Below are 25763 nucleotides of genomic sequence, written 5' to 3' on the forward strand. Positions count from 1 at the left end.
TAAACTTTCCAACCGCTATTAAAAAGAAACAAAAGATGACACATGCCACTAACAAAACCAGTAAGTACGAGGTTCTGCCACAGTGTAGTATTTTGGGAGTGAGGGGCGATCTCAGTATATAATGGGGATGAACTGAGCTGGGCACAGAACAGGGACAGTAAAAACATGTCTAACAATGTGGTGCTGCCTGAACCAAAAAAATCTGAGTTGGTAGCTCTGATTTCCTTGGTTGCCCACCGCAGTAACCCTCAGTTTATTTTTCTCATCTGCTAACGATACATTCTGGGAGTCCCAGACTGGGACTTGTGAGTAAGGTGTGCAGTCTAGCAGCCTGTTTTGGGGGGCTGTGATGGCACTTGGCTGCAAAAGGGGGGGGGGGGCATCATACTGTTAAATGTAAACCGCATAACTTGTCAGCGGGTTATAAATGCCAAATTAAATTACATTAAATCACTCCAAGTAGCGCTTTAGAAATGATAAGTAGTAGTAGTAGTAATATGAAGCATTTGCCCACTCAGACTCGGCAATCTTTCTTGGCATGAGAATTTGTGCATGTGTTGCCAATGTAATCGATAGAGTATCTAAATACATCAAATGAGAATATAAACAGCGTTAGTTTAGAGTAATGTGAAGAATAAACTTTGTGCCAGTAACACCTTTGCAACCTGGGAACTGTAGTGCCGCTGCCCTGAAATCACGTGTCTCTGTCCTCTCACTAGGTTCTTCAATCTTCTTGGTTAGATTGAGAAAAGCCTAATCTCCTTGCTCAGCCTCGGCGCTAGGACTACATGCTCCGTGATGCCGCGCGACGTGGCGCCTGCGCAGATACACAGAGGCCCAACGTGAGCTGCTGCAGCGCAGCGCAGCGCAGCCGCGTGCCCCGGGCATGGCGGTTCTGAGGATCCGTGAAGTACGCCGACTGGCCTGGGCGGCAGGGACTGGGGGCTGTCCGAGGTGCCAGGCCGCGGTGGGGCCAGGTAATACTACTACTACTATTTAGCGGTTTTTCCGCTTCTCCTTCCCTTCCTCCCTCGGTGTTGCCTCTCACTCCCTCCTCTCTTCCCTCCCCAGGGCTTATATGGAGAAGTAATTCCTCCACCAGCCTGAAGAAGGAGGTCGGGGGCCGAGACGGCACAGGCGAATTACTGGATGGTGAGGAATCACCGGAGGGTCTGGAGGTTGTTGCAAGGAAATGGAGGGAAGGGTCGTCTGAGTGTAGGAATAGTAGGGGTTGCTGCAGGGCAGGAGGGAGCTGCATTGGCAGAACTGTGTATGTTAGTAGGGGTTGCTGCAGGGCAGGAGGGAGCTGCATTGGCAGAACTGTGTATGTGTGTGAGGATGAGGATCTCGTTACTGGACTAGTAAGGGGGTGTTGCAGGGCACATACATTGCAGAGCTGTGTGTACGAGGATCTCTGTACAGGAACAGTAGAGGTTGCTGCAGGACAGGAGTGGAGGTATATTGGCAGAACTGTGTGTGACAGATCTCAGTACTGGAATAGTAAGGATTGCTGCAGGACAGGAGGGAGGTATTGTCAGAGCTGTGTACGAGCCTGTGAGGGTCTCAGTGCTGGAACAGGAGGAGGGGTGTTGCATCACAAGACTGAAGTGCATTGGCAGAGTTGTATGTGAGGATCTCAGTACTGGAACAGAAGGGGTGCTGTAGAGCACAAATGAGGTGCATTGGTAGAGCTGTGTGTGTGAGAGTCTTAGTACTGGGAATAGCAGGGAGTGTATAATGAAGTTACATACCTGTAATGGAAGTTCTCCATGGACAGCAGGATGTCAGCTACATATAGGTGGTATCCCCCTATGGTTCCCATTAGATGGAAATGCTCTCCAATAGCTCAGAGAGGTTTTTTTTTTTTTTTTAATCCCTCTGAGCATGTGGTAGGTGCCCTACTGGGCAAGTCTGGTGACCCTGCTTCCTGCCTTAGTCTATCCCTAGCTAGGGATTGATCTGCCAAGGGGTGGTGGGTGGGTTGTGTGGCTGACTTATCCTGCTGTCCATGGAGAACTTCTGTTACAGGTAAGTAACTTCGTTTTCTCCTAGGACAAGCGGGATCCGTCAGCCACATATAGGTGACTTCCGAGCCAAGGGACGTAAGGAGGGTTAGGTGTCCCAGTGAGTTTTTGGGGAGCTATTTCACTGCATAGGTCGTCACACAATCTCCGTAGTCATCCTGAGAGCAGAGGTAGCATGAGGGTGTAGCTAGAAGGTAGCACAGGGGGTATTTGGGTTTCTGGAACTGAGCATGATAGGCAGTGCCTGGATTGTTTCTTTGTTCAACAGTGGCGATGCTGTTACTTATTCGTTGTGCTGCCATGGATGTTGGTATTGCCCCCTTATACTACAAATATAGATTTTATGTGTGTCTAAACATAGGGTCTTCAATGGAATATTTCTCAGTGCATCCACGAGTGAACCACTGCTGAAGGGCAAAGAGATTGTAGAAGTATGTAGTTTGGATGCAGTACCAAATAAACCACTTTGGCACCGCTTAGTGTTATCCCCTTGATTTTTAATAAGTTCAATTGGTTTTGAACACAGTTCTAGAAGGCTGCCTAGGCGCCATTGGGTGCTGTCTCAGTTGTACACAATTCCTGTTGGTTTCAGTGTGAATGCAATTCCCAATACGACTGCTTTGGCCCTGCATAGCTTTAGCGCTTTGGTTCTAAGCCATTGCAGTTGGTTTCCCCATATATTTGGATTATATATATATATATATATATATATATATATCCATTTATAATAAAACCCAAGTGGTAGGGTTCAAACCTGACCCCCCCCCTGGTTTGAAGACCATGGACTTGCGGTTGAGCCATAGTTTGTAGTTGCCTGGGGCAAGGCTCGTAGGCCACAAACCCCAGAGGCTGTCACAATACGACCCCCAAAGAAATGGAATTAGGGTGTAGTCGAGGGTGGCGTGTGGAAGGCCCAAGTATTGCCAAATTGGGTCAGGGCATTTCAATAGCATCTGGTTCCTGTTGTTGGGTAAAAAGGTCCTAATCCTCTGGTATCGTGGTTAAGGCAGTGCGTCACTTTTTTTTTTTGGGGGGGGGGGGGTTAAGGCCTATCAAGGAAGGTGTGGTGGCTGTCAAGGCCCCTCAAGGAAGGTGTGGTGGCTGTCTCAACAGCTTTTGACCCTCCCAACAAGAGAATTTTCCACTCGCTATGCTTGCAGTGTAGGACTCCTGGCTGGTTCCAAGTAAATAGAAGGTGAGTATAAGGAAAACGGACTTGGTTGGCCAGAGTCAGGTGAGTCCATTGGGCAGGCAAAAAAAGCAGTGGCCGAGAGCATGGAGCAGGACTGGGTTGCATAACAACAGTATTATTATTATTTATTGCATTTGTATCTCACATTCCCCCACCTATTTGCAGGCTCAATGTGGCTTACATAGATTTGTTAACATTGTCATATCAGGATATCAGATACAGTTAGTAATGTGTAGTGATTAGGGGAGTGAAGAGGGAAGAAGGAAGAGAGTTGTTAGGGTAATTATATAAGGTGGGCGTTCATAATTGAGTAGGCTGGTAAGGTGACTTAGTGAGGTTATAGGTTTTCATTGTAGGCCTTGTTGAAGAAGAATGTTTTCAGAGATTTTCGAAAGATAGTTGTTTCTTTGATTGCTTTCAAGTCTGTGGGTAATGCATTCCATAACTGCGTGCTCTTGTAAGAGAAGGTAGTGGCGTGCATCAGTTTGTATTTAAGCCCTTTGCAGCTGGGGTAGTGCAGGTTGAGAAATTTGCGGGATGATTTTGTGGCGTTTCTGGGAGGTAGGTCCACGAGGTTTAACATGTAGATTGGGGCGTCCGCATGAATGATTTTGTGTACAATTGTGCAGATCTTGAACGCAATGCGTTCCTTAAGTGGAAGCCAGTGAAGTTTCTCTCTTAGGGGTTTAGCGCTTTCATATTTAGTTTTTCCAAATATGAGTCTGGCGGCTGTATTCTGGGGGGTTTGTAGTTTTTTGATTGTCTATTCTTTGCACCCGGCGTATAGTGCATTGCAGTAGTCCAGATGACTTATTACCATTGACTGTACCAGGGTACGGAAGATGTATCTCGGGAAGAAAGGTTTTACTCTTTTAAGTTTCCACATGGTGTAGAACATCTTTTTCGTCGTGTTTTTCATGTGGGTATCAAGAGTGAGGTTTCGGTCAATGGTGACTCCAAGAATTTTCAGGTTTTGTGAGACCGGAAGAGAACAGTATAGTGTGATTATGGTGTTGAAGTTTTTTGTGTTATGTTCTGAGGTTAGTACAAGACATTGTGTTTTTTTCTGCATTTAGTTGGAATGCATCTGCCCAATTGTGCATTATTTGGAGGCTTTGGTTGATCTTGTTGGTGATTTCATTTAGATCATGTTTGAATGGGATCTAAATTGTGACGTCATCTGCATAAATGTAGGGATTGAGGTTTTGATTGGCTAGTAATTTGGCTAGAGGTATCATCATCAGGTTGAATAATGTTGGTGATAGAGGGGATCCCTGGGGGACTCCACATTCAGGTATCCATGGTGGTGATCTGTCCGCGTTCGTTGTTACTTGGTATGATCTTGTGGTCAGGAATCCTTTGAACCATTTGAGAACGGTGCCTCCTACTCCGAAGTATTCTAGTATATGTATTAGTATTTCATGGTTAACCATGTCAAAGGCGCTGGACATGTCGAATTGCAGGAGGAGGATGTTATTACTAGTCGCAGTTGCCTGTTTGAATGAGTTAATTGCGGACACTAGTACGTTTTTGGTGCTGTGATTCTTCCGAAATCCTGATTGGGACTCGTGCAGAATTGAGTGTTTATTTAGGTACTCAGAAGTTGTTTCGTCACTATGCCTTCCATGAGTTTGGTCATGAGTGGAATAGATGCTACTGGTCGGTAGTTGGTTAGGTCCATTGTGCTTTTTTTAGCATCTTTCGGTAAGGGAGTGAGTAGGATATTTCCTTTATCCATGGGAAAGAGTCCATTTTGAAGCCTGTAATTTATGTGCTTCGTGAGGTCTATTTTGAATTGTTTGGGTGCGGATCTTATTAGACTGTTAGGGCAGATGTCTAATTTGCATTGCGATTTGGCATATTTTCCTAGCCAATATGAGATTTCTTTTGGTGAGAGCGTGTCAAAGTCGGTCCATGATCGATCTGCTGGGTATTCTCCGGGTTTTGGGTCTAGATATTCAAGGATATTTGTGTAGTCCGTTGTGGTAGTGGGTATCATGAGTCGAAGCTTTATGATTTTTTTCATTGAAGTAGTTCGCAAGGTTGGTTGCTGATGGGGTATCTGAGTTGTTGGAGGTGACCTTGGTAGTATTTAAAAGATTGTTTACGAGTGAGAAGAGTTTGTGTGTATCCTTGTACTTTGGTCCTATTTTGGTTTTGTAATAGGTCCTTTTAGTTTGTCTGATAGTGTATTTGTATTTTCTTTGTAGTTGTTTCCAGTCTTTGTGTGTGTTTTCGTCTTTTTTTCTTGCTCCATGCTCTTTCTAATCTTCTGACTTGTGTTTTTAATTCTTTTAATTCTTTGTTAAACCATGGTATTGAGTTTTTTTCTATGTGAGGTTCTGGTTTGAAGTGGTGCTATATTATCTATTGTTCTGCATCTGTTATCCCAATCTTGGAGAAATTGGGGTGAGTCTGTAGGTATTGTCCATTCATCAGTGTAGAGTTGTTGCCAGAATGTTAGTGGGTCGAAGTATTTGTTTGTTTGTTTTTGTTGTGCCTTTTTTGTTCTCCAGAGGAGGGAAAGGTTTGCACTGTAGTGGTCGGACCATGGCCTGTCTGTCCATTTTGTGTCTATTAGTGTGATATTTGATTCTGGTGAGAATTTGTGGGTGATGATGTCTAGTGTATGTCCTTTGTTATGGGTGGGTTGTCCTATATCTTGGGCATACACCTCTCCTCAGACTGGAACCTCTGTATTGGTGTCCTGAATTCTGTTTCTGATAATGTAAGTTTGTTGAACAGATGGATTAAAAGTTTGTTGGTGGAGAGCTACAGAAAATCCGACTGTTGGGAAGGACGGAAAACTTAGACTGAGTCAGGAAGTGGGGTCACCGAACTTGCCCAGTAGGGGTATCTACTGCACATGCTTAGAGGGATTAAAAAACAAACAAACTCTGAGCTATTGGAGAGCATTTCTGTCCAATGAGAGCAGTTGGGGGATGTCAGCTATATATGGCTAATAGACCAAACTCCAGATAACAGCAAAATCGTCTGCTGGCTCCCAAAGCTCAAACCTTATTCTGATATTCATCCAATCTTCTGAATGTCAGTGAAACCAGCCTCATAGAAAATATCTTAACATTTCTTTTTGTGTAAGACTGTGAACCTCAGTCAGCATGTATGCTTTTTCGTTGAGTCCAACCGCCTCCACCTTAAATATCTTAAATGCGTATTACTTATTTTATGATAATTTACCCAATACTCATCTTGAAATGAAATTTGATCTGCAGTCAGCAATAGGGGTACAGTGTTCCGACACGACACATGTTTCGCAATTGCTTTATTAAGGAGATCTCCTAATGCTCATCTCCTTCCAACCTACCGACATCATGCCTCATGGTCAAAATATGCATTTAAGATATTTAAGGTGGAGGCGGTTGAACCTATGACAACATGCATGCATAAGACTCAACGAAAAAGCATACATGCTGAGCAGCACGGCTGAGGTTCACAGTCTCACACAAAAAGAAATGTTAAAATATTTTCTATGACGCTGGTTTCATTAGTTTTACTGTTGGGCAGACTGGATGGACCGTGCAGGTCTTTTTCTGCCGTCATCTACTATGTTACTATGTATTCTGAAGATTGGATGACTATCAGAATAAACTATATATGGCTGACACATCCTGCTTGTCCTAAGAGAATTGCAGTGTCTCTGCAGGGGTACTGCAGGGCATTAGTGAGGTGCACTGATAGAGCTGTGTGTGCAAGCGTCTCAATGCTGAGATAGCAGGGAAGGAGGAGCATAGGCAGAACTGTGTGTGAGAGGATCTCAGTACTTGACTAGCAGGGGTACTAAAGGGTATGTGTGAGTTCCACTGGCAGAGCTGTGCATTCAAGGGTCTCGCTTCTGGAATAGCAGAGGTGCTGCAGGGCAGGAGTGAGGTGCATTGGCAAAGCTGTGAATGTGAGGGTCTGGTTACTGGGATAGGAGGGGGTGCTGAATGATAGTTTTGAGATGTGTTGGTAGAGCTATGTGTGTGTGTGCTGGTTGTGGTATGGTTCGCTCCAGAGCAGGAATAAGGTGAATTTTATCTAATGTATGTTTTCTTACACTGTCAGTGCTGGAGGCCCGAGTGCAGCAGCTGCAGGCAGAGAACATTTCTGAACTCACGCTGAACAAGGTTGCACGTTTGGAGAGCAGTAGTAATTTTATTAGCAAAACTGCTACAGAATGCTCTGCAGAGGAGCAAATGACCAGAAAGACAGAGGATGGTGGGGCTGTGAGGACCCCCCTCCAGCTCACCCGCTGGATAGAAAAGCTAAATAAGGAGAAATGGAAAAATCACAAAAGGCAGCAGCGGCTGCAGGATATGTTTTGGAAATATTCTTCCCCACCAGGTGCAAATCTGCCTCAGGAGGATCCCCCCAACAAGGTCCAAGACACTGGTACCAAGAACAGCAAAGAAGGTACAGCTTCACTAGCAACAAAAAAGACACTCACCAAGCCTGCCAAACCTGAGAGGCGGAAGGATGGCCAGCAGGCCAAAGCTGGGCTAAACAGCACTGGCACGAACAAGACTGTACCTAGTAGTTTTGGATTGGAGGAATTGAGTGAAGAGGCTAAGGACCAGACAAAGAGTTGGGAAGTCAGTAGTGAAAGTCCACTGCTGGAAGACAAGGAGGGAAACAAGTACGAGAGCACCCATATGGGTTTTCTGGCCTTCCTGGAGACGTGGATCTTAATTGGGAAGTTGGAGAAAGCTCAAGAGTGCCTACAGTTCAACCACCGCTACTTGGCCCGAAAGAAGCTCCTCAGTGTCAAGATGTACAATACTCTCATGCATGGCTGGGCTAAGAAGGTATTTGGTATTATCCTCTCTAATATGGAACAGTGGGGAGGGTGACATATTTTCAGGTAGCACATAGAACTAAGAATTTCCAGTTCCATTGCTTGCAAATCAGTTTATTGCCCTCTGTGTAGAAACAAAGATTGTAAGCTGCCTGGGGAAGGGACCCATGAATGTAGTATCATGGATATCAGTGTTTCCCAAGTGGGACCTCGGGTACCCCCTTTCCTGTCAGGTTTTCAGGATATCTGCAATGAATATGCATGAAAGAGATTTGCATACAATGGAGGCAGTGTATACAAATTGATCTCATGCATATTCATTGTGGATATCCTGAAAACCTAACTAGCAAGGAGGTACTTCAGGACCTTCTTGGGAAACACTGATGTATATGACTCTTCTGTGTCAGGTGGTATAAGATGGTCTTGTCCCAGGAAGATGTGACACGTTAGTGAATATTAGGCAAGTGTAATTGCAAGATGTCCCAGAATTTCATCCAGACAGGGTGGTTTTCTGTTCTCACAGGCCCAGAAGTAATGAGGGTGTAGAGGGTATAAGAGGGTATGAGTTATTTTCTCCCCTACCTCCCAGGAGTGGAGCAGAAGAGATTCAGCACTCATCCTTGAAGTGTTCTCATTTTCCTTGCTTCCTTCCTTCTTAGGGATCTATGTCTCAGATTGTGAAGCTGTTTGTGATGCTGGAAGAGGCAGGTCTGAAACCCAGTCTCGGTTCTTATGCAGCAGCTCTAGAATGCATGGGACGTGTTGCTGCTACTGCCAAAATCATCCAGAGGTAACGGGGGGGGGAGCTAGAGCGCCCGAGGCACACCACCACCTTCTTTCTGTAGAACTTGGGAAAATCTGTACATTGCCCTATTTCTCTCCCTCCTATTATATCTGCCTTTTCTGGCCTCGAGCTACAAACTGTGGAAAGTAATACATTCATGAAATCTTTGCTGTGCAGTATGGGTGTTGTCCACTAGAGGGCAGTTGGCATTCAGTCACTTCCTGGTTTATAAGGGCTTTGACGTGTGCGACTGCAACAGGGGCTCCTAAGCTAAAACACAGGCAAGATGGTTAGCCCCCCCCCCCCCTTTTTCATTAGAGAATATATATATATTTTTTTGTTACATTTGTACCCCACGCTTTCCCACTCATGGCAGGCTCTATGTGGCAGGCAATGGAGGGTTGCCCAGAGTCACAAGGAGCTGCCTGTGCTGGGAATCGAACTCAGTTCCCCAGGACCAAAGTCCACCACCCTAACCACTAGGCCACTCCTCCACTCAGGCCACTCAGGTTAATATTGAGGTGAGAGCATTGACCTGAAACTGGGGTCCTTAAGTATGGAACTGGAGCCATTTGGGGTAAATGTGGGTGGATCCTTCAGTCACAATAACCCCAGTAGTGATGACAACCCAACATGGCCGTAAAGGCTTCTGATTGTACAGAAATGACTGTTTCAGGAGCTTAGTTGCTACCCCCCCCCCCCCCCCCAATAATGATATTGAAGTATGGCACCATAGGCGTTTCACAGCTTCCCTGAAGTGAGATTGTACTGTCCTTTTCTTGGGTCTCCTTTACCACCTACATTCTAGGTCACTTTTCTTCCTGCAACTGCACTGGGAAGTTTGAGATATCTATCCCCCCCCCCCCCCCACACTAATAATAATAATAATAAATTAATAGTAATAAATTAAGAGGGAAAAAGCCTCAGAACTCCATCAGTGATCAATTGTTAAATCTCAAGACTAGAAAGGTTAATTACTTTCACCAGCTAAAAATAAAAACAAATTTCTTTTAATTCATACCTTTGCTTAAAACTTACTAGAACTCAGCAGCACTCAGCTTGTTCATATACCCAGCATCAAAGATGGCTACAAGCCTGCTAAATATCAGCAGGTGATGTCACTCTTACATCAATTATTTTGAAAAAATAAATCATCATTAGGAAATGATTTATCAATAAAAATGATGCCACTCAATCGTGCCATTTAGGCTCTCCAGTTCCTTAGTATTCAGTTTGAAAATCCATTCCATTTTAAAAGCAGAGTTCTATGATTGCCTCCCTGACATAGAAGTGGCGGTATATGATCAATCACACAACAGCGCAATGATTCCAAATTATGGTTAAACTGCCCAAAATGGTGTATCAAAGGTTCTTCAGATTTGTTTAGCTTTATACAGCTTTTATGTTCTGTCATGATCTTTAGTTGATGGTTTTGTCTGACCAACATACGACTTGGGGTAAATATGATTATAAGAAATGATCAGTATATCCTTGGTTGAATCCCGACTATGTGAGAAAAAGTAAGGGTAATAAGAAGGCTGTTTTTCAGAATTCCACATTCTTCCAATGATTCACAATCCGGGTCAGGTTTTTTTTTTTGGAGAACAGACAATGTAAAAAACAGAGGAAAAAATGCATCAAGAGAGGTTAAAAAAAAAAATCAATAGCACCCCAACACATGTTCATCCAAGGACAAGAAACAATAATGATTAATCTTTTTAATTATAGTTTAACACGTATTGAAGAGCATGTTTTGTGTAAAGGTTTATCCTTTTGTTCCTTCTTAATGTTTACATGATCTTCAATTGAGAACTGATTTAAAAAGGCTTTACATTTAAAAGAATATTTTTTGCAAAATTCTATGGACATTAATAAAATGACTACCTCTGAATCGATTATCAGGAAGAAGTCCAAGTGGGTTCCTCCTATTCCGTCGAATCTGTCTTTAAATATATTCAAATACTCTTAATTGCACCCAGGCCATACAGTCTTTGAAGGCTAATCTTAATGTGATTATTCGTAGAGCTGATAAAGGTGGTGCTGTAGTTCTACTGAATCAAAGTGATTATGAAGATGAAATGCTGAGCAGTCTCTGTTTCTACAGATTATAAAGTTTTACTCTCTGATCCCACTGAATGTTTATAGGCGCAGATTAGAAATTTGACTCTGATATGTTGAGGGTATGCTAACTAAACATGATTTTGATTTTTTTTTGAACACCTCACACCCTAAAATTCCTAAAGTACATAAAATTTTAGATAAGCCACCTGAGAGACCAGTAGTTTCAAGTAGAGGTTCTTGAGGACCATTTTTTAAAGGCCTTTGGTGTCTGCAGGGTTTTCCTATTTAAAAGATTCGACTCGCTTTGTGTTCAAGCTGGTCTCTTTTACCAGCACTCAAGATAAAACTTTTTTGGTGACTTTAGATGTTAAAGCTGTTTACATTAGCTAAGAAAAATAACTATTTTTGTTATAAGGATAAGATTTACCTACAGATTTCTGGTGTGGCTATGGGTGCCACAATGGCCCCTTCAGTAGCCAACATTTTTATGTGAGTATTTGAAGAGAAATGGATTGTTGAAAATTCGTTTAAGTCTTGTTTGAAGCTTTGGATCCGATTCATCAATGGTGGTTTTTATATTTTGTTTTGGATCATTAAAACAGTTAAATGATTTTGTTTTTTTGGTTGAATCAACATCCTCTTAAGATTGATTTTAACATGACATGCAACAAGGATTTCGATTCCTTATGTATTACTAACTAAATCAACTTGTTTTGAAATTTTCATGTTTTGGAAGGAAACGGACCATAATATTTTAAAAGTTTTAATAGTAGTCATTCGCCTGCTTTGAAGAAAAGTTTCCCATATTCTCAATTTTTGAGATATTGACAGTGCACTCCATTTAAAGTGCATGTCGGGTAAGTGCGGGTAAGCGCATGCTCTGTTTAACTGCATGCCGTATTTTGGTCCCGTTTTTGGTGCCATCAGTTTCTATGGGGACAAACTTCGGTTTAGTGCACCACTGATAAGTGCAAGATTTGCTTATATGCATGGTTTAAGACCGCTCCTCTGCAGGGAAGACTCAGCATAAGTGCGCGCATGGAATATGGAAGCCGATTGGCGCGTGACAACCAACGAGATTTCAAATTTACCGCCTCTTTAGCTGCCACAGGCAGAAAAAGTGAAAGAATATTGTCAGAGTGTACACTGGGGTTGTGGTCATTGCGGCGGAACTGTAAGACTTTAACACTGGCTGAACAAATAGAAGTTCTTAAAAAATTAGAAAACAAAGTCAAGCATCTATTGCTAAAGAATATGGTGTCAATCCCAGTCAAATTTCACGTGTGTTGAAGCAGAAAGACCAGCTTCTGGAAATCCACAACGAAAACAGGTGGGAAAAGCTGAGGAGGTAGAAGATGCTCTTCTTCGGTGGTTTTCTTGAGTTAGGAGCAGACAGTTTCCTGTCAGTGGTCCACTGCTTATGGAGAAAGCTAACCAGCTAGCTGAAAGTCTTGGACTAACTGAATTCAAAGTGACTGTTGGAAAGATGGAAGGAGAGGAACAACATAAAATTCAAGAAACAGCAAGAAAATTGGGCTGTTTCAGTTCTTCCTACCATCTTGAATGAGTTTGCACCTCATGACATTTTCAATGCTGACGAAAATGGTCTCTACTGGCGAGCGATTCCTGATGGAACACTTGCATTCAAACATGCCGAAACTACTGGAGGTAAAACGTCGAAGGACCGACTGATCCTCCTTTGCTGCAATATGGAATGAGTGTGAGAAGTTGGAACCCCTCGTCATTGGAAAGAGCAAACAGCCCTGTTGCTTCAAGAAAGTTAAGCGACTTCTTGTGTCATACAAGGCTAACGCAAATTCATGGATGACTGGGGAAATTTGGAAGCAGTGGCTAAAGAAGTTAGACACTAGAATGCAGGCACAAAAGCATCAGATTTTGTTGCTTTGTGATAATTGTACTGCACACAGGGATGATGTCAGGCTGTCTAACATCAAGGCGGTCTTCCTTCCACCAAACACTAACTCTGATCCAACCTATGGATCAGGCTCTTGTGCTACATCGTCTGATGAGCATTATGGATGACCAGACTGGCAAGGATAAACGTGCTGTTGAACTGGCTCATAATATCACTGTTGGATTCCCTACATATGCAGAAAGAAGCCTGGAATCATGTTACACAGGCAACCATTGTGAACTGCTACAAGCGGGCAAGCTTTGTTAAGGATGTGGAGAGGGACGAAACAGATGCAGCTTTTGCAAACGTGTCAGATGAACAGGTTATTGACATCCCAGCCGGTGTTACTGAAGAGGAGTTTCATCGCTACGTAGCTGTTGACTTCGATCTACAAACAGCTGATGACAGCACTGATGTGGAGATATGCGCTTATACGCAGGCAACAACAGCTGATGATGAAACAGAGGATGAAATGAGCAGCGAGGCACATGCTGACGAAATTCAGCAACCTCCACCTGTCACTTTTGCAAAAGCGCTGGAGAGTCTCAACACCGTGTGGGCCTATCTGGAGGCCACTGGATGTCAGTGCTATGACAGTTTTTACCGTCTGGTAGATGTAGTCAGTGGAACTCACAGACCCATTAGTGTACAGATGACTATAACTGATTACTTCAAGTAAGCCTAATGTCAGTTAATGGAGACTGTATACTGTATGTATAATAATGAACAGTACTGTACATATGTTTATCAGATGTCAAGCTTCTTTGGATCACAACGGTTAAGTGCACGCTCCGGTTAACTGCATGCATTTCTTTGGTCCCAGACCCTTGCACTTAAGCGGATTGCACTGTATATGTTCCACTGTGGATGAATATAAAGTGCAAGTTCCTGAGTTACAACAACAATTATTGCATAGGGGTTATCTTAAGGGAATTGTAAATAAAGGGAAAATTAGGTTCTTACCGTGATAATTTTCTTTCCTTTAGTCATAGCAGATGCAGCCATTACAGATGGGTTGTGTCCATCAACCAGCAGAGGGAGATAGAGAGCGCACTTTTTTCAGTGCCTCATACCAGCTTGCTCCACTGCCTCTCCTTCAGTAATTGAAGCTTCCAAAGCAGTATAGCAAACCGCAATGGGAATAACATGAGCTTTCCTCACAGTGAACGATGGCCCTACAACAAAGAATGGAGGGAATGAAACATCCTCCCGGAGGGCATAAACTCATCCTCCACTGAGACATAACTGGAGGGAATAAACTCATCCTTCCGGCGGGAATAAACTCATCCTCCAAAACATGAAACTGGAGGGAATTAAGTCATCCTCCTTTAATGGAACAAGAATCCTGAAGACTGTTTCCGACTTTCTCCCAAGGACGGAATCTCCAGGAAACATGAACAGAACCTGAAATAGATTTACAGCAGATAGCAATCAGACAGGGAGGGATCATGGCTGCATCTGCTATGACTAAAGGAAAGAAAATTATCACGGTAAGAACCTAATTTTCCCTTCCTTGTCATCAAGCAGATGCAGCCATTACAGATGGGATGTATCAAAGCAATCCCTAGATAGGGCGGGAACAAGCCACACCATGCGCCAGCACTTGCGCTCCAAAATGTGCGTCCCTCCTGGCAGCCACATCCAACCTGTAATGTCGGGCAAAAGATAGCTTAGAAGCCCATGTTGCTGCACTACAAATCTCTTGAAGAGAGAGTGCTCCAGTTTCAGCCCAAGAAGAGGAAATTCCTCTAGTGGAATGCGCCTTAAAGGCATCAGGCGGAGGCTGGCCGGCAAGCAAATAAGCTGAAAAGATAGATTCTTTAAGCCAGCTGGCAATAGTGGCTTTAGACACTGGAGACCCTCTGCGAGGCCCTGATAGCAAAACAAACAGATGATCAGAGGTCCTGAAAGAGTTAGTAACTCGCAGATACTGCAGCAGAGTCCTGCGCACGTCCAACAGGTGCAATTGCCCAAAAGATTCTGGAAACTCCTCCTTGACAAAGGAGGGCAAGAAAATAGGTTGGTTTAGGTGAAACGCTGAAACCACCTTAGGCAAGAAGGAAGGCACGGTCTGAACCGTGACCCCGGACTCCGAGAACTGCAGAAAAGGGTCTCTACAGGACAGCGCCTGGAGCTCTGACACTTGTCTCGCCGAAGTAATGGCCACTAAAAAGACGGCCTTCAGTGTCAAATCTTTCTCTGAAGCACGCTGAAGCGGTTCAAAGGGAGCACCCTGAAGGGCTTTCAGCACTAGCCCCAGGTTCCACGCTGGACAAGGTGCACGCACAGGAGGACGGAGCTGAAGCACCCCTCTAAGAAACCGTGCCACATCTGGATGAGCAGCTAAAGACACGCCCAACCTTGCAACGGAGGACAATGCTGCCACTTGCACCCGCAGGGAATTATAGGCCAAGCCTTTTTGTACACCATCCTGCAAAAAGTCCAGAATCGGCGAGACAGGAGCCCGCAGGGGTGTGATCTCTTTAGAAGCACACCAGACTTCAAACTGGCGCCAAATCCTGGCATAAACCACGGAAGTGGAACGCTTGCGGGCTTGCAGGAGAGAGTGGTAATTACTTTATTGGAATAGCCTTTGTCTCTCAATTGCGCCCTCTCAATCGCCAGGCCATAAGACCAAATCGGCCGGCGTCCTCCATGGTCACCGGACCCTGTGACAACAGGTTGGGAACCAGAGGTAACTGAAGGGGATCCTCTACGAGCATCCGTCGGAAGTCCACATACCAAGGCCTCCTGGGCCAATCCGGGGCGACGAGAACCACTTCTCCTGGATGCAGCCGAATCCGCAGGAGCACTCGCCCTATCAAGGGCCATGGAGGGAACACATACAGTAGGCCCGGAGGCCAGGGTTGAGCCAAGGTATCCAACCCCGCCGAGCAAGGATCTCTCCGTCTGCTGAAGAAGCACGGGACTTTGGCATTAGTGCTTGTCGCCATTAGATCCATCACGGGCTTGCCCCACTTGGCACATATCTGCAGGAATACTTCGTCTGCAAGTTCCCACTCAGCTGGATCGATCTGATGCCTGCTTAGATAATCGGCTTGCACGTTGCTCTGACCTGCAATGTGAGCTGCCGATAGAAACTGTAGATGCAGCTTGGCCCAGTGGCAAATTTGTTCAGCCTGCGTGGCTAGAGCTCTGCACTGAGTGCCGCCTTGTCGATTTATGTAGGCCACTGCTGTCGTGTTGTCCGACATCACTCTGACAGCCAATCCTTCCAGGGTCACTTGAAAGGCCAGAAGCGCCTGAAACAAATAAATGGAGGTGCAGCACTCTCTGAAGGGGAATGAGCCCTTTTGCGCTTCATATTCTGCCAATTATCAGGGAATAACGCCTCAGAGGGCATACCCAGGCTAGAATCCACCGGGGGGGGGCATTAGAAGAGGCCCCTGCAGGGCTTTGTGGGAGAGCTCTTTTAAGCATGTATACTTTATGCATTAATAAGACAAAATCAGGGGAGAAAAACTCACCCTGGGCACCCGGATCTCTGCCGAGGCTAGTAGCTCTCATATCAGCCTCGCTCCGAGGCCTCCCCCCGGGCTCAGGACTCTCCGTCTCAGCGGAGGTCGCGCCATGTGGTAAATTCAAAATGGCGTCCACTGCCAGCTCAGAGCGCGAAGAATCGTCGCTCGCCATGCTCGGGCCGGCTCTAACGTCTGTACAGCACAATTTACAGAGCCCCGCTGCTGATCTGCGCTTGCCACACTTGAAACAGCGCTTTACATTCTCTGCAGCCATCGCCGAAAACAGCGGTAAAATTCAAAATGGCGGTTCGCGCCAAAATCGCCCCCATCGCGGGCCCACCCCGGAGGAGTCAGAAAACACTCTTACCTTACTGGACCGAGTATCACAGCTCCGGTCCCACAGAAAAAGGCAAGGAAAAACCTCTGTTCCTTTTTTTTTTTTTTTTAAACGCTATGAGGTAAGCTAAGGTGAGTGGGAAAGGCAGGGAAAGGGCGAACCTATGTGCCTGCATCCACTGTTGGTGGGGAAGGACATGGAAAGCTAAGCAATGTGTCCACATCCACGGAGGTATGGGTAAGGCAGGGAAAGGGCGAACCTATGTGCCTTTAAAGTGAAACTGCTATAGCCTCCAACACCCCGGCTAACAACTGGCAAAAGCACAGGAGCAACCTCCAGGCACATTTTAGATGGAGCTCGAAGAAGCTGCAGCCACTCTGCAAGGGGAGATAGAGAATACTGAAGGAGAGGCAGCAGGGTTGCCAGGTGGAAAAAATTTTCCCCACCCAAACCAGCCCAAAACCCGGCCAAAGTCAAACCCCGCCCCTGACACCCCACCCTGCCGTCATCAACCCCGCCTCCGTTGTCACCGGCCCCGCCTCCCCGTCATCGGCCCCGCCCAAAACACCACTAGCCCCGCCCCCGTGGCCCAAAAAAACCACTAAAAAAACCGCCGAAAGACCCCAAAACAAGCCCAAAAAACCGCGACGCGCTGCGGGCAAAAATTTCCTGCGGCGGGTCACGGAAAACCGCCCAATTGGGTGGGAAAACCGCCCACCTGGCAACACTGAGAGGCAGTAGAGCAAGCTGGTATGAGGCACTGAAAAAAGTGTGCTCTCTATCTCCCTCTGCTGGTTGATGGACACAACCCATCTGTAATGGCTGCATCTGCTTGATGACAAGGAATGCTAAATTTATTAACATGGACTTATTGTTTCAGGATAAACAGACTAAGACTGAATGGACTCCCACATGTCCTCAGATATACCACAGGAATTGAGAAGGCTGAGAGGGTTTTGAAGAAGCATTGGAGTGTATTTTCTGTGTACAATACTTTTGGATCCAAATCCCTGAGAGTGGCTTATACTCTGGATCGCAATTTAAGAGAACTGTTGTGTTATGAGTATCTAAACTTGCTGACAGTCCTCCCAGATTAAGCAAAAATGTAGACACTGCAAAATCTGTGATGTTACTGTTGAATTTTCTTCTCTTGCGATAACAAATAACTACTTCTATACTGCTACGCTAAGACAATGCTGCTACAGATTGTACTTCTCTCTGTAATTCACTGAAATCCTAACTACTATGTAAGCCGCATTGAACCTGCCATGAGCGGGAAAGCGCGGGGTACAAATGTAATAAATAAATAAGAAGTTTATTCATCCCGTGAGTGGACTTTTTTTTTTTTTTTTAGTTTTGCTTTGAAGCACTACAGTAACCACTATCATCTCTGTAGTGTATGGGAGAGTATGCCCTTGACCCAAGTTGTACTTTGGTCAGAAAACGAATTAACTAAAGATCAGAATAGGAGATCATTAAAAGCTGTATAAAGCTAAAGACAGGGCCGCCGAGGGGGGGGGGGGGAATTCCCCAGGCCTGGCCTTCAATGGGGGGGGGGGGGGCAGGCTCAGGCGCCTGCTTCTGGGTCTATCCTCTCCTGTTCCTGCATGCCACTCAGGACCCTGATGATTACATTAATGCAATATCATGTTAATGCAATCATCTGGGCCCTGAGACAGGAGCACTGGAGCAGGAGAGGACAGAGCAAGAGAACAGCGCAGCTGTGACTTAAGAGACAGAAACGTGCGGTGGTGGCCCTGGGGGGGGGGGGGGGGTGCCCATGGTGTTCCAGTCCTGCCCCAAACCCGGCTGTATTTCTCAATGGCGCTGGCTAAAGAAATTTGAAAATTTGAAGAGACTTTAGTACAACATTTTGAGCAGTATAACCATAATCTGGAATCTTTGCACTGTTGTGTGATTGATGATATACCGCCGCTTCTATGGCAGGGCGGTGATCGTAGAACTCTGCTTTTAAAACGTGAGTAGGAATGGATTTTCAAACTGAACACTGAGAAACTGGAGGGCCTAAATGGCAAGATTGAGTGGCATAATTTTTATTGATCATTTCCTAATGATTTTTTCAAAATAATTGATGAGGTGATGTAAGAGTGACATTACCCGCTGATATTTAGTGGACGTCTGAGGGCTTGCAGCAGTGTTTGATACTGGGTATGTGAACAAGCTGAATGCTGCTGAATTCTAGTAAGTTTTAAGCAAAGGTATGAATTAAAAGAAGTTTTAAGCTTTATTTAATGGCACATTAAAAGGTTTTTGTTTTTGCAACATTTGATCCATTTTCTCTGATGAAGGTGCTAAGTAAAACGCATTGGCCACCATTGGGTTGGACCAATATAACAGGCACTGGAATGAGATAAGTCATAGCAATAAAATAAGTTTTTTGTATTTCTGATTACTGTACTAAGAGGGTTTTTTAGCCTGCGAAGTAATTACCCCTTCTAGTCTTGAGATTTAACAATTGATTTCTGATGGGGTTCTGAGGCTTTTTCCCCTCTTAGTTTATTACTATTATTATTATTTTTGTGCTTATTACTGTTTTGGTTTTTGAGATATCTCTGCAATTTTTGTGAAACTTTTTTTATGTGGATTTGATCACATTTCACAGTTCCTTTTTCTAGTAAGTATGAATTGAATCCCAGGACCATTCTGCCTAATCTGCTAGTTTTCTGTTCTCCCCTTTCCTCCCCCTCCACCCTTAACACAGAATTGTACAGCAGCTGGAGGAAGATGGATTCCGCTTGGAAGAGCTGTTCCAGAACTATCCACACCAGCAGGATGAGAGAGAGATGGTTTTGAAGGCCATCTGGTGTGTACGGCCAGATTTCCAGCCACCACCTCAACCGCAGGCACATGTTTGCAGTTCTCCTTTGCTCAGAGACTTTTACATTAAGGTACTCTTGCTGTAGGTGCAGGCACTGGAATTTTTTTTTTTTTTTTTACTGCTGTCCTTGCAGAGGGAGGTCCTTGGAGCAGGCTTCATCTCTGAAATCGGACTCTTCATTTGTGATCTGCACATGTCACAGCATCCCCTGAGTGTACAAGTGATGTTGCCATTCTGACTAACCCTGATAGAGACAGAAGATGTATGTACACTGTTGTCATTCTGAATAGTGTGGCATGCAGGACTGTGGAGTCAGTACACCAAACCTTTGACTCCTTTGTTTTTCTACCTTCTGCCTCTGACTCCGGCTCCTACTATGAATGTATTTATTTATAGTAAATCTTAGAGAATTTTGATGAATTACAGAAACCTAGGATATTTCTTACATTCAAAATAAGGATGAATAGACCACAACATATATTTAAGTTTCAGGTTTATTTAGAACTTTCTATCTTGCTCATCAACAAATGTCTGAGCAACATACAGTCTAAAGTAGTAAGGGAAAATAAACAGAAAGGGGCTACAGGGCAAAGAGAAAGGAGGAAAAATACATTAATAGTAGAGCGGTGGAGGGAAATTTTGTGGCATATCCGGGTTTAAAAAAGTTTTGGACAAGTTCCTGGAGGAAAAGTCTATAGTCTGCTATTGAGAGAGACATAGGGAAGCCACTGCTTGCCCTGGGATTAATAGCATGGAATGTTGTACTATTTTTGATTTTGTCACATGCTTGTGACCTGGAATGGCCACTGTTGGGAACAGGATACTGAGCTAAGTGGACCATTGATCTGACCCAGTGTGACTATTCTTACGTTCTTATGAAGTACATAACTGTGTGATCCAGGTTCACCCCAGCAGGCCTCATTAACACTTGTATGCATCAGTAAAAAGGAAAGTTTTCGATTTGGTCTTGAATTTTTGTTGGGTTGTTTGAAGACTGAGTTGTTGTGGCAACTAATTCCAGAGCTCCAGGCCCTGAACTGAAAAAAAAAAAGGATCGTTTTATAGTATCACGTGCAGTGTCCCTAAAAGAGGGAATGATGAGGTGGTTTGGTTGCGATGATCTAAAAGTTCTAGATGGTTGGTATGAAATCAGATATCAAGCAAGGAAGAAGGGTTCACCAGAAATCATGATCTTATGTACTAAGAGGACTACTTTATACGTGATATGATAACATGATCAGTAATCAGTAGGCTTCCTTCAATAGCAGTGTAACATGGTCATGGTCATACTTCCTGTAATGAGTTTGATAACTGTATTTTATATAGTTTGAAGACGTTTAAGTTCCTTGACCCTAACTTCTCTGTAAAGAGCATTTCAGTAATCAAGTTGCCTGATCTGTAGAGAATGAACAAGAGTGCTGAGGGTTGTAGTAGTGATCTTATAGATCAAATCAGTCTAAGCTTATAAAATAAATGCTTGATCACTGCTGAAATTTGTTGAGAGAATGCTAAGGAGTTATCAGTGATTACTCCTAGAATCTTGGTACTATCAACCAATGAAACTGTAACCGAACAGAGGAAGATTAATGTGACAAGGGTTTTATCAGGATGAGCTGTAAAAAGAATAGCCTTGGACTTATTTGGATTGAGGGCTGGCCTATTGTCCCTAAACTAGCGTGTAATGCGAGATAGTTTGATTTATATCTGTGATCTGCAAGGGATCAGAGGGATTGATGGTACAAAGAACCTGAATATCATCTGCATAGACGTATGCTGTGAAGTCTAATGATTGAAGTAATATTAGGAATTTATTTGAAGTTTGAACAAAAAAAAAATGTAAGTGGAGGAAGTGACGTCACTTACCAGAATGGCAGCCTGACTGGGAGCTCCAGCAGGGCTACAGTGAAAGTGAGTAATTATCGTCATATAAGTGCTGCATTTTTTGGCAGTCCTGTGCAGTTTTGGGAGAAGCCATGTCGACCTGGAAGCACTTGGAGAAATTTTGCTATTCAGCGGATCAGGGTGACAAAACACAATTGGAGCCAGTATGGCTGGTCGGAGGAGGGAAGATGATGGCGTTGTTTCCCTCAGATGCAGAAGATGAGGGCTGCGTGGTAGCCCAGGAGGAGCCGGTGGAAGTTACTAAGGAAGATGTGAGGTAAAATTATGCCTTTCCTGATAATTTTCTTTCCATTAGTCCCTCAGATCAATCCAGAGACTTGTGGGTTATGTCCCTCCACTAGCAGGTTAGATAGAGAGTACACTGAAGTTCGCCCACAAAGAGGGCGTGTGCAGCCATCCTCACTTCAGTATACGATACCAAAGCAGTAAGAAACTAGTTGAAGAATATAACGCTCTCCTGCCTCTAACAGAGCAAACAAGCTGCAGAAAAAAACTTTGCAGCTGATTAACAGTAACAATCGTTCCATAATAACTTATTTAATCTCAAAACTCGCAGACTACGAGAAGAACGCGAATATAATCGCAACAAATTCTTCGATATATACATCATACAGAATCAGCAAATGTAACCCCCAGGGAGGGCCTCTGGATTGATCTGAGGGACTAATGGAAAGAAAATTATCAGGTAAGGCATAATTGTACCTGCCATAGCGTTCCCAGATCAATCCAGAGACTTGTGGGATGTACCAAAGCAGTCATCAAGAAGGGTGGGACCGCATTCTCCCCGAAGAAAGCACCAAAGCGCCGAAACACATCCCGACGGGCCGCGACATCCTGCTGTTAATGTCTCGCAAAAGTATGCACCGATGCCCATGTAAACGCTTTACAAATCTCGTCCAACGGTACCAGCCGGTACTCCTCAACGGACGTGGCCTGAGCTGTAGTCAAATGCACGCGAATCTGAAGAGGAATCGGTTTCCCCATGGAAAGGTATGCAGATCTGATCGCCTCCCTTAGCCACTGGGCGATCGTAGCTTTAGAAGCCAACTGTCCCTTTTTGTGTCCCGCAAATAAGACAAAAAGATGATCAGACTTGCGGAAGGAATTAGTAGCCTCCAAGTATGCGATAAGCGCTCTTTTAACATCCAAATAGCGCAACTGCCGAAAATCCTCAGGGTAATCTTCGTCTAAAAGTTGGCAAATGCAGTTCCTGATTAAGGTGAAAACGCGAAATCACCTTTGGCAGAAAGGACGGCACCGTATGCACCGATACCCCAGCTTCCGAAAAACGCAAAAAGGGATCCCTGCACGAAAGCGCCCGCAGCTCTGATACCCGTCTCGCCGAAGCCATGGCCACTAAAAATACCATCTTCAACGTGAGGTCCTTCAACGACGTCTTACGCAAAGGCTCAAACGGGGCACGCTGCAGCTCCTTCAGAACCAGATTTAAACTCCATTCCGGCACCACCGGTATCCGAGGTGGCCTAACGTGACTAACGTCCCGGAGAAAACGAACTACATCCGGGTGAGCGGCCAAAGAGCGACCCCCCAAGCGGCCACAGAAACAGAACAATGCTGCCAGCTGTACCTTAATAGAGCTTAAAGAAAGGTCCTTTTCCAGCCCCTCCTGCAAAAAGGCCAAGATAGACCCGAGAGGAGCCGATTTCGACGAGATGCCCGACAACGAGCACCAGGAAACAAATGTTCTCCAGACTCTAGCATACGCCGCAGAAGTAGATCTCTTACGTGCCTGCAACATCGTCCCAATCACTGGCTCAGGATAGCCTTTGTGCCGGAGCCTCGACCGCTCAATAGCCAAGCCGCAAGCGCAAATGGAAGAGGATCCTACATGGTCACCGGTCACTGAACCAGAAGATTGGGAACATCCGACAGACGCAACGGTTCGTCTATCATCAGCCGAACTAAGTCCACATACCAAGGACACCTGGGCCAATCCGGAGCTACTAGAATGACTACTCCTGAATGCTGCGAGATCCTGCCGATCACCCGACCGATCATCGGCCAAGGAGGAAAAACGTAAAGCAGATCTTGCGGCCACCTTTGAATCAACGCATCTATTCCGTCGGACCCGAAGTCCCTGCCCCTGCTGAAGAAGCGAGGCACTTTGGCATTGGACGATCGGGCCATCAGATCCACTACCGGCATCCCCCAACGATCCGTGATCCGGTCGAATGCCACTCGAGAGAGCTCTCACTCCCCTGCATCCAGCCGATTCCGGCTGAGGAAATCCGCCTGCACATTCAGGACTCCCGCTATGTGCGCCGCCAACAAAAGAGAGAGACGCCTTTCCGCCCAGCGGCAGAGGGCAAGAGCTTCTGAAGACAACTGAGCGCTCCGAGTGCCCCCTTGGCGATTGACATAAGCCACTGCTGTCGCATTGCCGCAAAGAACCCGCACCGAGCGGTTCAGTACCAAGGCCTCAAAGGCTTGTAACACCAAACGAATGCCCCGCAACTCCAACAGATTGATTGATAGCCGAGTCTCCGAAGGGCTCCATACCCCCCTGCGTCGAGTGACCTAGACAATGAGCCCCCCAACCGGAGAGGCTGGCATCCGTCGTGACCACCCTCCATTCCGGAGGGGCATGCCGCGAAGAAGATTGACCGACTGAAGCCACCACCGGAGGGCAAAACGAGCTCTCAACAGCCACAGAATACGGACCACGTAATCCTCCAATAATGGGGACCAACGGCTGAGCAGGGACCACTGCAACGGACGCATGTGACTCCTGGCCCAAGGGACCACCTCCAACGTCGCTGCCATAGACCCCAGGACCTGAACATAGTCCCATGCCTTCGGGGCCTCCACTTGAAGGAGAGAGGAAATCTGTTGCACCAGCTTCAACCTGCGAGGTTCCGGAAGAAACACTCTGCCCTGAGAGGTATCGAACCGAACTCCCAGATACTCCAACGTCAGGGTCAGAACGAGCTGACATTTGCGAATGTTGATCACCCAGCCTAGCAAACGCAGAAGAGTCATTATTGACTGTGTCGCCCGGGCACATTCCTCCTGGGACGGCGCCCGAATGAACCAGTCGTCGATATACGGATGAACCTGCACTCCTTTTTGTTGCAAGAAGGCTGCCACCACCACCATTACCTTTGAGAAGGTGCGCGGCGCCGTGGCCAAACCGAACGGCATGGCTCTGAACTGAAAATGCTGTCCCATCACCGCAAAACGCAGGAAGCGCTGATGAGGTGGCCAAATGGGAATGTGCAAGTATTCCTCCTTCAGGTCGAGCGCTGTGAGATACACTCCCGGTTGCACGGCTGCCACGACCGAGCGCAACGTTTCCATCCTGAAATGCCTGACTCTGAGGGCTCTGTTGACCGCCTTGAGATCTAGAACTGGCCGACATGTTCCGTCCTTCATTGGCACAACAAAGTAAATGGAGTAGCGACCCTGGCCGACGGCACCGGCACTACTGCCTCTAAACACAGCAATTCTGCCAGTCTCCTGCACCGCTGCTGTCTTTAGCGGAGACTTGCAAGGAGACTCTAGAAAACTGTTGGAGAGAGGCCGGGCAAACTCCAACTTGTAGCCATCTCGAATAATGTCCAGTACCCATTCGTCTGCGGTCACCCCGGCCCACTCCTTCCCGAACTGAGACAGCCGTCCTCCTATTGCCGGAAAGGAATGGACCAGGGCCCCATCATTGGGGCCCGTCTGCTACCCTGTTGGTTGCGAGCGGTCGAGACCGGCTGACGGCGATTCTGCCGAAAGGGCTGCTGTCTCTGCTGAAACTGAGACTTAGCAAACCCCCCGACTCTGCCAGGCCTATAACGCTTGGCCTCCTTGAAGCGAGGCCGGAAGCTCTTCGCCTGGGCCTTACTTTTGTCCTCCGGCAAGTGGCCCTTGGAATCACCCAATTCCTTAATGATCTGAGCCAGTTCCTCTCCAAATAAGAGGCGGCCTTTAAAAGGCAACCTTGCCAAACGGGATTTAGAGGCCTCATCTGCGGCCCAGTGCTTCAGCCAAATCCATCGACGGGCTGAAACAGCCAACGACACTTCCTTCGCAGAAGCCCTGAGGATGTCATACAGCACGTCCGCCAGGTACGCCAAACCTGACTCCAACATTGGAAGGCAGTCGATCAAATCGTCAGGCGACATCGCCTTCTGCACCCATGAAAGACAAGCCCATGCCGCATAAGATCCGCAAATCGAGGCCTGCAAAGACAACGCCACCACCTCGAAAGAAGCCTTCACCGAGGCCTCCAGCCTGCGGTCTTGTGGATCTCAGAGAGCAGTGCCTCCCTCTACTGGCAAAGCCGTCTTCTTTGTTACCGCCGTAATTAAAGAATCTACTACCGGCAAACGTAAGGACTCCAAGTCCTCCTGCCACAAAGGACAGAGCTTGGCCAAAGCCCATGCCACTCTCAGGCTGGCCTCCGGCGAGTCCCATTGGGCCT

At 45.9% G+C, this 25763-nt stretch overlaps 1 protein-coding gene across 2 annotated transcripts in view; it reads left to right on the forward strand.

The window, feature by feature from the left end:
- The first annotated feature begins 803 nt into the window (after nucleotides 1-803).
- Nucleotides 804-25763, forward strand: part of POLRMT (RNA polymerase mitochondrial) — a 63013-nt gene continuing 38053 nt past the window's right edge. For both annotated transcript variants that reach the window (XM_030218385.1, XM_030218384.1), the window contains exons 1-5: nucleotides 804-977; nucleotides 1072-1152; nucleotides 7282-8021; nucleotides 8671-8801; nucleotides 19313-19499. In XM_030218385.1, coding sequence (XP_030074245.1) covers nucleotides 887-977; nucleotides 1072-1152; nucleotides 7282-8021; nucleotides 8671-8801; nucleotides 19313-19499 — 1230 coding nt within the window. In that variant the 5' untranslated portion in view covers nucleotides 804-886. The remainder of the gene's footprint in view (nucleotides 978-1071; nucleotides 1153-7281; nucleotides 8022-8670; nucleotides 8802-19312; nucleotides 19500-25763) is intronic.

Source organism: Microcaecilia unicolor, chromosome 11 (genome assembly GCF_901765095.1).
Source record: "Microcaecilia unicolor chromosome 11, aMicUni1.1, whole genome shotgun sequence".
In the NCBI taxonomy this organism is placed as follows: Eukaryota; Metazoa; Chordata; class Amphibia; order Gymnophiona; family Siphonopidae; genus Microcaecilia; species Microcaecilia unicolor.